The sequence below is a fragment of the Acomys minous genome (assembly GCF_964271855.1).
Source record: "Acomys minous genome assembly, chromosome: 2".
Lineage (NCBI taxonomy): Eukaryota > Metazoa > Chordata > Mammalia > Rodentia > Muridae > Acomys > Acomys minous.
In genome coordinates, this window is record NC_140484.1 from 83,483,152 (window position 1) to 83,498,810 (window position 15,659).

At 36.1% G+C, this 15,659-nt stretch overlaps 1 protein-coding gene across 1 annotated transcript in view; it reads right to left on the reverse strand.

The window, feature by feature from the left end:
- Positions 1-15,659, reverse strand: part of LOC311592013 (vomeronasal type-2 receptor 116-like) — a gene marked incomplete at both ends in the record, with an annotated part of 41,421 nt that overhangs the window by 9,142 nt on the left and 16,620 nt on the right. Inside the window, one exon of the mRNA XM_084771934.1 lies at positions 14,105-14,228. Coding sequence (XP_084628060.1) covers positions 14,105-14,228 — 124 coding nt within the window. The remainder of the gene's footprint in view (positions 1-14,104; positions 14,229-15,659) is intronic.

The following is a 15,659-nucleotide window of genomic DNA, read 5'->3' on the forward strand; positions in this document are numbered from 1 at the left end:
TTCACAGAAAGAGAGAGAGTCCTGAAGAAGTTGGGTTAAGTTAATGAAGGGCCCAAAGTCCAAGCTTACATATATGATTCAGCATAACCATGATAAGCAGTCTTGAGTTCCAGACATGAGATGTAGATGACAAAATTAAAGTATACAAGTGTAGAGCAGAATCAGGGAAACTAAAATTTCAGACTTCAGAACTGGTAATATATGCTCAGTGTTGGCAGACCCTAAAGGACAAAGTTTAGAGAATTTTAAGCCTAGAAAAATATAAAGCTTGAAAGCAGAAAAAGGAAAATAAGTAGAAATATTTTACAGAGTTCTAAATGCCAAAAAAAAGCAATGAAATAAACACAGGTGTTTGTAGAACAAAATATTGATAAATAGTCCCATTTCCCCTACAGAAATTGAAGTAATCATTGATAGTCTCCCAACCAAAAAAAGCCCAGGGCCAGATGGTTTCAGTGCAGAATTCTACCAGACCTTCAAGGGCGAGCTAATACCGTTACTCTTCAAGCTACTCCAAAAGATAGAAAGGTATGGAACATTACCAAACTCATTCTATGAGACTATAGTCTCATTGATACCTAAACCTCACAAAGACTCAACAAAGAAAGAGTATTTCAGACCAATTTCTCTGATGAACATCGATGCAAAAATACTAAATAAAATACTTGCAAAAAGAATACAAGAGCACATCAAAGATATCATTCATCATGACCAAGTAGGCTTCATTCCAGTCATGCAGAGATGGTTTAATATATGGAAATCCATCAATGTAATCCACCACATAAACAAACTGAAAATAAAAAACCACATGATCATCTCTTTAGATGCAGAGAAAGCATTTGATAAAATCCAACACCCATTCATGTTTAAAGTTTTAGAGAGATCGGGAATACAAGGCACTTTCCTCAACATAATAAAGGCTATATATAGGAAGCCAATAGCCAAAATCAAAGTAAACGGTGAGATACTCAAGGAAATTCTTCTAAAATCAGGAACAAGGCAAGGCTGCCCACTCTCTCCATAAATCTTCAATATAGTACTCAAAGTTCTAGCCAGAGCAATAAGACAACAAAAGGAGATCAAGGGTATTCAAATGGGAAAGGAGGAAGTCAAATTATCCCTATTTGCAGATGATATGATAGTCTACATAAGTGACCCTCAAAATTCCACCAGAGAACTCCTACAGCTGATAAACATCTTCAGCAAATTGGCTGGATACAAAATTAACTCAAAAAAGTCTGTAGCGTTCCCATACACAAATGACAAGCTTGCAGAGGAAGAAATTAGGAAAACTACACCCTTCACATTAGCCACAAGCAATATAAAGTACTTAGGAGTTACTCTTACTAAGCAAGTGAAGGACCTGTTTGAAAAAAATTTCAAAACCCTAAAGAAAGAGATTGAAGATGACATGAGAAGATGGAAGGATCTACCTTGCTCATGGATCGGGAGAATTAACATAATAAAAATGGCCATCCTACCAAAAGCAATCTACAGATTCAATGCAATCCCTATCAAAATACCTACACAAATTTTTAAAGACATTGAGAGTTCAATTCTGAACTTCATATGGAAAAACAAAAAACCCAGAATAGCTAAAACAATCTTGTACAATAAAAGGTGCTCTGGAGGAGTCTCCATACCTGATCTCAAACTGTACTATAAAGCAATAGTAATTAAAACAGCATGGTACTGGCACAGCAACAGGCTGGTTGATCAGTGGAATCGAATCGAAGACCCAGATATGAATTCACACATATATGGCCACTTGATTTTCAACAAAGAAGCCAAATCCATTCGATGGAAAAGGGATAGCATCTTCAACAAATGGTGCTGGTCTAACTGAAGGTCTATGTGTAAAAAAATGTAACTGGACCCATATTTGTCACCTTGTACAAAACTCAAATCCAAGTGGATTAAAGACCTCAACATAAAACCAGAGACACTAAGTCACTTAGAAGAAAAAGTGGGGAAGAGCCAGGAACATATTGGCACAGGAGACAACTTCCTGAACAGAACACCAACAGCCCAGGCCTTAATGTCAACAATTAATAAATGGGACCTCATGAGGCTGAGAAGTTTCTGTAAGGCAGGAGACACTGTCAAGAGAACAAAGCGACAGCCTACAGACTGGGAAAAGATCTTCACCAACCCTACATCTGACAAACGTCTAATATCCAAAATATATGAAGAACTCAAGAAATTAAACACCACCAAACCAAATAACCCAGTTGAGAAATGGGGCTTGGAACTAAACAGAGAATTCTCAACAGAGGAATATCAAATGGCTGAGAAACACTTAAAGAAATGCTCAACCTCCTTAATCATCAGGGAAATGCAAATCAAAACAATGCTGAGATTCCATCTTACACCCATCAGAATGGCTAAGATCAAAAATTCAAGCGATACCACATGCTGGCGAGAATGTGGGGAGAGAGAAACACTCCTTCATTGCTGGTTGGAATGCAAACTAGTACAACCACTTTGGAAATCTATCTGGTGCTATCTCAGAAAAATGGGAATAGGGCTTCCTCAAGACCCAGCTATTCCACTCCTTGGAATATACCCAGAAGATGCACCAGCACACAGCAAGAAAATTTGCTCAACCATGTTCATAATAGCCAGAACATGGAAACAACCTAAGTGCCCCTCAATAGAAGAATGGATAAAGAAACTGTGGTACATATACACTATGGAATACTATTCAGCTATTAAAAACAAGGAATTCCCGAAATTTGTGGATAAATGGATTGAGCTAGAAATGATCATAATGAGTGAGTTAACCCAGAAGCAGAAAGACTCAAATGGTATATACTCATTTATATCTGCATATTAGCCCAAGGGGCAAGTCCCACGAAAGCCTTCACTTACCAGGGAACTGAGACAGAGGGGAGGACATTCTAGTGGGACTCTAGATGAGAGAGGCATGGGAGAATGGCAAAGTAGAAGGATCCAGAGGGTCCTAGAAGCCTACAAGTAGAACATTATGATAGGCAGATTTGGGCACAGGGGTCCCGCTCAAACTAAGGCACCAGCCACGGACAATACAGGCAGTAAACCTTAAACCCCTACCCAGATCTAGCCAAAGGACAGAACACTCTCCACAATAGAGTGGAGAGTTGGATATTACTTTCTCACATACTCTGGTGCCTCAACTTTGACCATGTCCCCTGGAGGGGGAGACCTGGTGGCACTCAGAGGAAGGACAGCAGGTTACCAAGAAGAGACTTAATACCCTATGAACATATACAGGGGGAGGTAATCCCCCTCAGGAACAGTCATAGGGGAGGGGAATAAGAGGAAAATTGGAGAGAGGGAAGAATGGGAGGATACAAGGGATGAGATAACCATTGAGATGTAACAAGAATAAATTAATAAAAAAAAGAACAAAATATTGAATTTGAATATAATAAAGTGAAGTTTCCAAAGAAGAGAGTCAGCAAGATTAAACAAAGAGAATATTTTCTGTGCTAAAAAATGGAATGCACTATAGCAGAGAGCATTTTTATTCTGTATAGTTTCATTTTAATTATCAGCATAGATCTAATGATGATTTGTTTGGTAAGCACAATATTCTATATCCTCTCAAAGAACTATCAGAATCAAGAAGAAAGGAGAAAATATCTTCATAATTCTCCCTCACATTTACAGAAAGTAGATTTAGATAAGGAAAGGATGGAGAAATAGGATGCTAGATTAAAAGCAGGAGACTAGAAGTTAGGGTCTTTTAAAATTCAGAATAAAGAAATTTCTCGAGCTAGCCCAGAGAAATTATATCTAAACATAGGATGTCACCTCATGACAAGATTACAGAATTGCAATCCAAGACTGATAGAAAACTTACAATATTTTTCATCTACTCTAAGAGAATTAATTATAGAAGAAAGAAATCTACAAGGTTATGGGGAATTTAATTGGCAGCCCAATAAATACAGGCTCTAAAAATATTATAAAAAAAAAACAATGATAGCCCATGGCATAAACTCAACTTATTTGAAACAAAGAAAACACTGGGCCACTTAAAATCATATAATTGCAAAGGACTGGAAAGATTTAATATGAGCTTTCTCTTTTTAAAAAAAATGAATCATGTATATTTAGTGATTTCAAAAGCAATGTCAAACATGGTCTAGGGAGAAAACATATCAATGTGTTGTCGGGATTTGTGCTATTCTAGAGCTGTGCACCACAGCCTTCTCCCATGCCAGGTAAGTTAGAAGGTGGCACAAACAAAAAAGTTAAGGAACCAATTGCATGCCAACTTTACTTCATAAACTCTTGGTGCTATAATTGTGCAAATTATCTGAAACAGTCCTGTTGTTCTTTTAGACCATAACTTTCCAATTCCCACAGCAGCTTCTTAATTTATCTATATAAATGTGTGACCAAGGTATGCTCAGGTTGTAGCACTCTTGCCTGGTCCTCAGAACACGTTCCATGACTAAGTTTTGGCTAACCCTCTAGTGAGGATTCAGAGCTACCTGCCAGCTCTTTTGATGGAACGTGACTTCCTCTACTCTGATGAACCTGATATTCCATTGCAGGGTTCTTTGGGAGTTTTTCTATCACGTCTCCCAGGGTCATAGGCATGCCAGGCTGATTTGTTAAAAAAAAAAAAAAAGAGGGAAGTCCATATGCTTCAGTTCATAAATGAGAGCTATATGTTATTTTTGTGGTTTTGTTAGATATCAAGGAATTTCTTAATATAGTTACTGAATCTCAGTAGCAGAAAGAATTTATTTGGATATAGAAACTGCTGATTGTATTCAAGAGGATTCAGAATTAACTCTGATTTTTATACAATTATAAATGATAATTTGAAACAAAGGTCATCCATTATGTTTAACCCATATTGTTCTCATACAGGCTCACCAAAACCACTTGCACTGGGAACTAAGGAGAAACATCAACTATTAATATGGAATGTATTCAAAGCTTTCAATTTTCATAAAATGCATCATGTAACAGTATAAGTTTAAAGAAAAAATCTATAAGCTTGTGACAAGTCACGGACATTATTAAAAAGGTCTTGGCAGATGGATGTGTTTCATTTTGCAGCAATTGGAAAATTAATGAATACTTATGATTCAATTGATATCTATTCAAAATTCCAATGGGCTTCTGTATTGAGTTATGAAAAAGATGAATTTATAATTACACATATATTAGAAGTGGTGGCTATCTTTAGAGATTCTTTTAGAGAGTAAAACTGATAATGCTCTGGCATGTGTATATAGTAAAATGAAACATTATTTTAAATATTATAACATAAAACATGTTACATGTAAACCTTACAATCCTATATGCCAATAATTGTGGAATGATATAACTATAATTAAAGGAGACACTAAAAAAATAGAAGAGGAATATGAGATCTTCCAGAGATACATTATATAATGCTTTACTAACTTTAAATTTTTTAAAATATCCATGAGACAAGAGGCAGAGCTGCTGAAATATACGGGCTTTTTGAAAGGAGTGCTGAATTACATTGACCAATATGCTTTGAAGATATGTAAACATCAGAAATAGGGAAATGTATTGCATTGACAAGGAGCCTACACATTTGTTTCCATAGGAAACAAAATGCTATACATTCTTTCAAAATTAACAAATACTAGATTTGACCACCAAGAATCTACTTAAAATTTTGGCCTTTGATATGAGAGCTGTTTAAGGAAGAGACCCAGAATACCAAAACAGGTTACTTGAATACTGGTTCCCTTAAATGGTAACAGCTTGGGAGACTGGCTGAGATATGATGTCTCTGCAGTAGGCAAAGAACCTTTTTGGCTACAGGGTCTTCATGACTTATTATTAAATGCCACTCCTACATATGTCATAAATGAAAATATATAACATCCTATTACAATTTGGTTATGCAGTCCATAATGACCTATAAAGATTGACAGACAGTTTATTTATGTTCAAATGTAGAACAGAGAATCCTCCTCAGCTGATTTGTGCAAACAACAAATTCCATGTAAGTGCTAATACAGAAGTGTCCAACAATGTTAAATTTAAAAGTATGTGTGTTTTCAGAGCAAATAGATCATACAACAATGAACATAAAGCAGCTATCCCCAGGAGGACCAAACTCACAGACTACAACTAATAGGCCTGAATCCACTGGAAAACTAGGGGAAAATACAGCTTTCTCAGGACATGGCCAGAATCCCAGAATTTTTAGTGCTTCCAGTGCTGCCACCATTACCAGACAGCAGGAAGCAATCTAAAGAACACAATGCCCTCTTTCCAAAGAGGATGGGTTGGTGTTTGTTGATTGTTCAGAATATTGTAAATGTTTGTTGTTACATAGGGGTTTTAGTTATACATGGTTAATGGAATTGGTGAGGAAGAAAATAAACAAAAAGGATGAAAATTCAGATATTTCTTTCTCTCTCTTCCTTCTATCATGCTTTCTGCCTTATCTAGTGTTATCAGGGGAAAGAGAAAGGGCAGGGCATATTATTTTTATTTATTTTTATCTTAAGAGAGCAATAATAAGTCTTTGCTGTCTTAAATATTTATGGGTATTTGAATGATAATAGAAATTTAAGCTTATATTTGCTACAACATACTGTACATATGAATCAACTCTTATTGAAAGTATATGTATGTATATATACAACTCATTTAAAGATGTAATATGAACTCTTAAACTTTTGAAAGCTATTATTGTAAATTATTGATGATATTTAGAAAATACAAGTTAGTAGTCAGTCATCTATAAATAATTATATTCTAAAATGCAGTCACAACAGTACTTGAAGTCATGTCAGGTACTAGTTTGGCTGTTACCAAAAAAAAGCTTCATTTATTCTCCTGTATACTGTTTTCATAATTAATCAGAAAGTAAGAGTCTAGAAATAAGCACTGTTTGTCTATTTAGTTTTACCTTATATAGATAGGTGGTCCTCAAACACTTCAGAGATCTACAGAATATGGCATTTAAGATGTTTAATAGTAAAGTATTGTGACAGTGAGACACTTTACCTCCTGGCAGGATCCTCAGTCTCCTCAGAAGAAGATGGGCTCTGAAAAACCTCAATCTGGTAATTAATTCAAATGTGGCAAAATTTGTCACTGGCCTATAAACTGTCCTTTTCTCAACTGATGAAAACCTACTGCCCAAACATTGGAGAAGTAGGATGCTTGTAAATATGTTCTCCCATAATTCCTAGACTAGGTAGGATAGTTCTTCAAAACTCCTACTTTACAGCAAAGTGTATGAGACCTTCTGGTCCTGTTGGCTGAAGATGGAGGCCCAAAGGTCATAGAGGAAACTTGGTTGACTGTCCAGGTAGCCATAAGTATATATATAATTTTGTAGAGAGAGTGTAAATTGAATGTCTTTACTAATACATCCTTTCAGAGCTCAGGAAATCCCACTGAGGAGAAGATGAAAAGATTTTAAGTGTGAGATGGAATGGAGGATACCAGGTAAATACCCTCTGATTCAACTAAGCAAGGCATAGATGAGCTCAAAAAAATGAAGCAGCAAGCATGAGGCACACATGAGTATACCTCACCTCCTCTATATATGTATTGTTGTTATTAGCTTGGTATTATTATAAGACTCCTGGCTATTATAATGAGTGGGTCTCTGACTCTTTGCATCTTCTTGAAACACTTTTCCTTCTGTTGGGTTGCTGTGTGATATTGTGGTTTTTTCTTATACTTATTTTGATTTTGTTTGGATGATTTCTTTTAGAAACCTGTTCTTTTCTAGTGAGATATAGCTCTGGAGTTGAACCATATATGAGGGGATGTGGGTAGAAACTGGAAGTAGAGAAAGGGAAAACTATTATTAGGATATACTGAATGAAACAAGAACTGTTTTTAATAAAAGAAAAAATGAAATGAAAAGGAATAATAAATTTGAAGAAGCACAAAGAAGTGTTTATGGAAGCACTTATAATGTAAAAAGGATGGGTGCAATGATGTACATATAATATAATTTCAAATTTTAAAAAAAGTAACAAAAAATGAAAATATAAGATAAACACTTTTGTTCAGCAAAACCTGAGGTCCTCAAATGAAAACCAGATTTCACACAGAGATATATCCATATGTGATGCTTCCATTTAGTTAAAAGAAAATTTATTGGATCAAAAACCACAAGTTTACCTTGACACAGTGAAATTGAGTGACTTCAACGCATCACTTTAAATAAGAAATGACATGGAGAAAACTCCAAACAAAATGGTCTTCTATTTAAGACCAACACAATGACAACACCAGTTGACATTTCAACATGAATGTGGGAAATATAATCTTTGTTCATAAACATAGTTTTAACACTAATGAAGACAAAATCTAAATTGAAACATTTACATTTAAAACAGTTTTTTGGAAGGCATAAATATTTTTACAAAATCATCAATGTCTAAAATATGTGATTAGTGAATTTCATGTTATTTATAGTTTGTTTAATTTTTCTCTCTATTCAATAACCTTCCACAACTTTTATTCTCAAGTTATCTAGTTTCACTTGCACCATACTAGATTCATGTGCCCTGAATTCACTCTTATATTTTTTTCTATTTTGGACATCCTTGCCAAGAACTAGTGATGTTTCCACTTCATTGTGCTTAGTTGTGACTATATCAAGTACACAAAGCTATCCCTATTTATCATTCAACTAACATTCAATAATGAAGTTACATGAAAAGACTGCTATTTTTCCTTGTTGTCACAAGGTTAGATTCCACATTAAATTATGTAGTATATAACAAATGACCTATTGCTACTGTTATATATCATGCCTTTGACATTATTTGAGTCAATCACTATTGTTACATTCTTAAATGTTTGAAAATCATCAGCAGTATACTTGATGTTCATTACAGATACTTCAGAAGTAACATGATTATAGATTCAATTTAACATACATGGAAATAATGAGAGAATATGACTTTCTTAATAATGGGAGATATCATGAATATGTTTTTCACTTACTTCCCAAGTGAGTATTATGTATATCACATGACAGATTTATGAACATTTTTGTATTGGAGACTGATCACATGATATTGATTTTACTGTTTAGACTCAAGTAAAGCAGAAAAATGAGAAAGAAATTCATCTCATTAAGAGAATACTGAAACTTTTTTCTTTTTTTGAATTTCTTTTTTTATTATTTAATTCATTTATTCAGATTACAACTCAATTGTTATCCCATCACTTATATACTCCTGTTCCTCCATCCCTCCAACTTTGAACTCTGGTGCCTCATATTTGACCACCTCCTCTTGTTAGGGAGGCCTGATGGCACTCAAAAAAAGAATAAGCAGGCTACCAAGATGAGACTTGACAGCCCATGACCATATAGTGGAGAAGTAGATCCCTCTCGGCCTTAGACCTATGAGAGGGCAGAATATTGAAACTTAAATATTCTGTGTAAGTCTCAAGATAAATTAATGGAGCTAGAAAAAAATCATCCTGAGTGAGATAATCACACCCCCAAAAGACAAATATACTATGAATTAATTTATATGAGAATCTTGTTTGTTATGTATTGATAAGCAGGCTATAATCCATCTAGCCACAGAGGTTAGCTATAATTTAAGAGACTGGGAGAGAAGAGGATCACCTTAGGAAGCAGAAGCAGAATGCATAGTTATGGGTAGATGTGAACGATATTGGAATGGTAATATCAAAAGAAAAAGGGAGAGAAAAGGGGAATAAAGAAGGTAATATAAGGGTGGACATCTAAAACTAATTGCCATTTGATGGGATGTATAGAAAACCAGTACAATAGAAGTGACATAAAATATATACATATTTGAAAGGATGATATAACCAAAAACTGAAAAAGCCAAACTCCGCCTAGACATCTGTCACCACCAAATGAAACCTCCATTGTCAATTAAGTTGCATATATTAGTTGTGCTCAGGGACTCCATTTGAATCTGCAAACAACCCAGGCTATTTAAAATGCTACTTGTTGTTCTCCACAAACTGATTGCAGACTCCGTTGCTGACAGCAACAGCTCATTATTCAGTGTGTACATATAAAAGTCAAAATGGTGCCTATCTAGAGCCATCACCACTACTGACCAGTTTTGAAAGTACTGAGCAATACTCTGCACATTCTTAAAGGACCAAAGAAAAACATCACTAAGGCTTAAAACAATGCAATTTATGATGTTCAGCTGCCCTTAGAAAACATTGGTGAAATAGTGGCACCAAACCTGTGGAAATAGCCAGCTATCTTATTGGGATTAAGGCCCAGTCAATGACATGTAACCTATGCGTGAAACTGCCAGGGGAGCCCAAAACCTGAGATTATATAGGCAATAGACATAGAAACAACTAAATAGTACTGTTCTACAAAAGAAGCATAGCCATAAAATAAGGTCCTAATGGCATTCTTTTATACATATAGATGAAATTTTCCAACCTTCATCAGACAAGTTTCCTGCAGCAGTAAATGAGAATAAATACTGAGACACATAACTGGACGAGGTGCAGAGACTGAAAGACCATGAAACACTGCTTTAAATTGGGTGTCTCAGTAAAATTCCTTGTTTGGGGGCTTAAGAAACTCAGCAAAAACTATCAGAAAGTTTGTAAGATCCAGTGAAAATGAAGATGCCAAGGAAACAAAATCTTGTGGACAGGTCTTAGACACCTATGAACTCACAGAGAGTCTGTCAGTATAAAAAGGGCCTGGACACATACAAGCAAGATAAGGGCCTACTGCTGAGATCGTAAGTGGACACAAATCCTATCCTGAACATAGAAGCTATCTCCAAATGGTAATTGCTAGAATATGAGTAATTTATTTTTAAGTAGATTTCCAATGTGAAATCAAACCAAAGTTAAATGCCAGCACCATATCCATTAACACACGGCCAGTATAAAATGAACATATGGTATTTAAGGGAGTATACATTTTCTCACAATGCCCTGTCTTTGCAATATTTTTTAAACTTTACATAGCTTTATGTATATTTTAGAGTTACAAAGGATTTCTGAATGTGAAAAAGTATGTGTCAATGTCTGTATGTGTTTCTTGCAAATTTTCTTTATTTTATTCTATTGTGATGTGTTTGGTTTTATTTTATCATATTTTATTCTGTTCTTATTTTGAGATGTCTATTTTATTCTAATGAAAGAGAGAACATAAGGTTATGGATTTGCATGGGTGGCAAAGTGCTAAAGGAATGAATGATGTTTGGAGAGGGAAACCATATTAAGAATATATCATATGAATTAAAAATAGTTTGAGATTCCAACTGGTACTTGTCAGAATGTTTACAAGCAATAGTACAATGATAGCCAAGCTAGTAAGGATATTGAGCAATGAGAACGCTCCTCCATTGTGGATGTGGATGGTTAGTTTAGCTACTATGGAAATCAGGATGACATTTTTCTCATAAATTTGAAAATCAATTTCCCTCAATACCTAGCTTTATCACTCTTGAAAATATACTTCATCTTACCACAAGGGTACTTGACTAAACATGTTCATGGCTGCTGTATTAATAAAATCCTCAAACGTGAAACAGCATAAGAATGCGTAAAGCAAACATGACACATTTAAATGGTGGAGTACTATTACTCCCTAGTTAAAAGGACATCATGACATTTTCAGGCAAATGGATGAAAGTAGAAAAAATTATCCTGAGCGCAGTAAGCCAGACCCAGAGAGATAAATATTATATGCACTTGATTATATCTGTATAGTCATTGTTAAATAAACAATAGCAAAGCTACACTGTTTAGACACAGAAGGATTTGGAATAGAGGAAGACATGGGAGGTTATATGAATCTGCATAGGAGGGGAAATAGAATAAAATTTATGGGTGAACTGGAGCTGGGGTTGAAAATAGGAAGAATAGGTAGGAAGATTAGGTGAGAAGGAACTGAGGGAGGGAATAACGACAAAGAAAGCTACAAATGAAGGGAACTCGAGGGGCAATAAGAACTTATAGAGCCATGGAAATGTCCTATGATATATGAAAGTGATGATAATGAAGTCTATAAACAACGATGAAGACTGAAATCCAAAAGCTGTCTGTTGTCAACAAATGAAGCTTTGAATATCAGTACTGGATTTCATGAATTTGGGTTCTTGGCTACAATAGTTCCATTAAAATCCCCAAATAATCCAGACTGTTGCCAAGAATTTTGGTTGTTCTGCATAAACTGACAGAAAGCCACACTTCTGAGATGCAACATAACACAACAACCTGTTATCATGGAGATGCCAAAATCATGCTATATGTAACCTTCAACCTCATGTTTCATGTCTATGACACAGAAAGAGCTGTAGCATATGAAAAAGGGGTAGACACCAAACCAACCACATAATTTATGAAATACATTTAATCCTGCCTGCCAACCAAGGTAGTGTAATGGTAACATAAATTTTGAGAGAGCAACCAACAAATGTCTGATTTTATGCAAGGCCCACTCAATGAGAGAGTACCGATTCATGACATTGCTTGAGTAACCAAGACTGAAGTAACAGATCATAGACATTGGATAGCACCTACACTACTGGTCTCATGAACATGAAATGACTCGTGATCAGTGCCTTATCCAGCCATCGTAATGGAGGCTTCCTTGTTTACTCTTGCAACGGAAGGAAACAAATACAGTGACCCATATCTAGACATTATTCACAGAGAGACAGAGACACAGAGAGAGCAGAGACAGAGGGAGGTGAAGGAAGGGGGAGGGAGGAAGAGAGGGGGGAGGAATGAAGGGAGATAGAAAACAGATCCAAGTGAGATGTTTTCATCTATACACTCACTCAGAGCATAGGGAACCCCATAGGAGATGGGGCAGAATGAGGAAGGGACCAAGGCAACAAATACCAGAAGAACAAGGCTCTAATTAACAACCAAGTAATGCTTATATGAATACACAGAGAAGGATTCACTAGGCCCACATAGATCTGCACTAGAACATCTGCATATATCATAGCTTTCAGTTTTGTACTTTTTTCTTTTTTTTCCTTTATTAATTTATTCTTGTTACATCTCAATGGTTATCCCATCCCTTGTATCCTCCCATTCTTCCCTCCCTCCTCTTTTCTCCTTATTCCCCTCCCCTATGACTGTTCCTGAGGGGGCTTTCCTCCCCCTGTATATGCTCATAGGGTATCAAGTCTCTTCTTGGTAACCTGCTGTCCTTCCTCTGAGTGCCACCAGGTCTCCCCCTCCAGGGGACATGGTCAAAGGTGAGGCACCAGAGTATGTGAGAAAGCAATATCCCACTCTCCACTCTACTGTGGAGAATGTTCTGTCCATTGGCTAGATCTGGGTAGGGGTTTAAAGTTTACCGCCTGTATTGTCCTTGGCTGGTGCTACTGAATGTATTAACAAATGAGTCTCCAATTCTTGTACACTCTACTGAGGTTTTATTTTTCTGTTGCCTTGTCTTCTACAAAATTAACATGATGGCTTTTGTTTTATTGTATATTTTATTTTGATGAATTTTGTTGGTATCACTTAGAGCCTTTTTTTCCTTTTAAGATACAGATAAGGGGTGGATCTCTCAAGATAGAGTAGGTATTGATGAACTGGGAGAAGTGGAGGGAGGGAAAGTGTATTCATCATGTGAATAAAAATCTATTTAATAAAGGGGAGAAAATATATAAAAATAACCAATGTTATGAAGCAGTCTATATACAGTAAAATAAAAGAAATTTAGCTATGATGAAGATAAAATATATGTACTGGGAAAAGCAAACCTAATTCTCCAGCTAGGTTAAAAAAAAAAAAAAGAAAACCAAAAACATAAAACCCCTGTCCTGATAACAATCATAAAGAACATATTAGAAATCCAAGCTTTAAGAGGATCCTACATGTAACTGAGTATGGATTGTTGCTCAAAACACTGCGTTTATGATAAAATGAAATGGAGTGTTAATTTATGGGCAACATAGATCTCTTCACGGAACAATGCCTGCAATGAAACAACAATGTAAATCAAGAATGGTATAATTTTCTACATTATGTCCTTTCAAAGGGAAATAAAAGTAAGAGAAATGTTTAAATTTCTAATCTCTTCAGTTCTTTTTCATTTGCTTAGGTATTGCAGACACCTGAGAACAAAATGGAAAGTTCTCAGTAAATCTGTACTTACCTGTCTCATTGGAAATCTCATTGTCCATACAAGGAATGCAGTCATAGCAGCAGACAGCCTTGCCCTCCTGGGCAGCTTTCCTGAACCCTGGCATACATCTCTCACTGCACAAAGACTGAGGAATCTAATACAAATGAAAGAGATTACCAAACACTTAGACTTTTGTCAAAAGTCTGAGTAAATACAGAGTTTATGAGTATCATGGAACAGTTAATTTGCAAATACTTACACTTAGCAATTGAAGATAATAGGTTTTGGCATTACTAATTTTGGCAGCTTTCAGGCTACACATCCAACATGTTTAAATCTTGGCCATATACATGAAGCTATTGTTAAGAGTAAGTCATTAAAGTAATGTTCTAGAAGGTCATGGTATGATTTTAGATTCAACCTATCTCTACTTACTGGCAATTACTTTTGTATTTAATGTGATTGTGAATGTTGATTGACATCTCTACAGAGCTTGGATTAATCCTTGAAATAAATGCTTGGGCAATTCTGTGAGGATATTTTTTAAATTTTATTATAATTTATTCACATTACATTCTAATTCTCACGCTCTAGATTATATCTTTCCATTTCCACCTTCTTTCCTCTTACACTCTGTTCACCTCCCCATGACCTCTAATAGAAGTGGGACCTCCTCCTGCACCATTTGACCACAGACTATCACATCTCATCTGGATAGCCTGCTTTACTTTCCTCTGTAAGGGGGAAATATTGAAATTGAGGACACCAGAGTTCATGTCAGAGGCAGGCCTTTCTCCCTCAACTCTGAGATTTATAGAGATGTTTTCTTGAGTTGGAAAGAGTGACCAAAAATAGGGTCAGTATTTCATTGGCTAGTGTTGTAGAATGAAAATGAAATTGATGAGCAAAATCAAATCCTTTGATGTGTGATTCTGGTCTGTGAATGCGATGCCATCACCTCTTTTCTTTTCTCAACATAACATACTGCATGCACACAATGTCAGATGTCAGCCCAAACAAACCTGCCTTTCCTTCAGTTGCTTTTGTTGACTATATGAAATAGCAAAGCAAACATAATGCACATGAATGTGTGCACATGCACACGTGCATCCATGCACACCTGTCATGCTTGTCTACCTTTCTAGATTCCGACAAAACAAAAATTCCACCTTACTATATACCCACTTATATCTGGACACTAGCCCAAGGGGCATGTCCCATGAAAGTTTTCACTCACCAAGAAAGTGGGATAGAGGCGAGGACATCCTATTGAGACTCTAGGTGAGAGAAGTATGGGAGATTGGGGAAATAGAAGGGTCCAGATGGTCCTAGAAACCTACAAGAAGAACACTATGATGGACAGATCTGGGTTCATCGGTTCTGCTCAAGCTATGGCACCAACCAAGAACAATATGTGCAGTAAACATCAAACTCCTACCCAGATCCACCCAATGGACAGGGCATTGTCCACAGTTGAGTGGAGAGTGGGGTCTGACTTTCAGATGAACTCTGGTGCCACGTATTTGACCATGTCCCCTTGATGGGTAGGCCTGGTGGCACTCAGAGGAAGGATAGCAGGCTACCA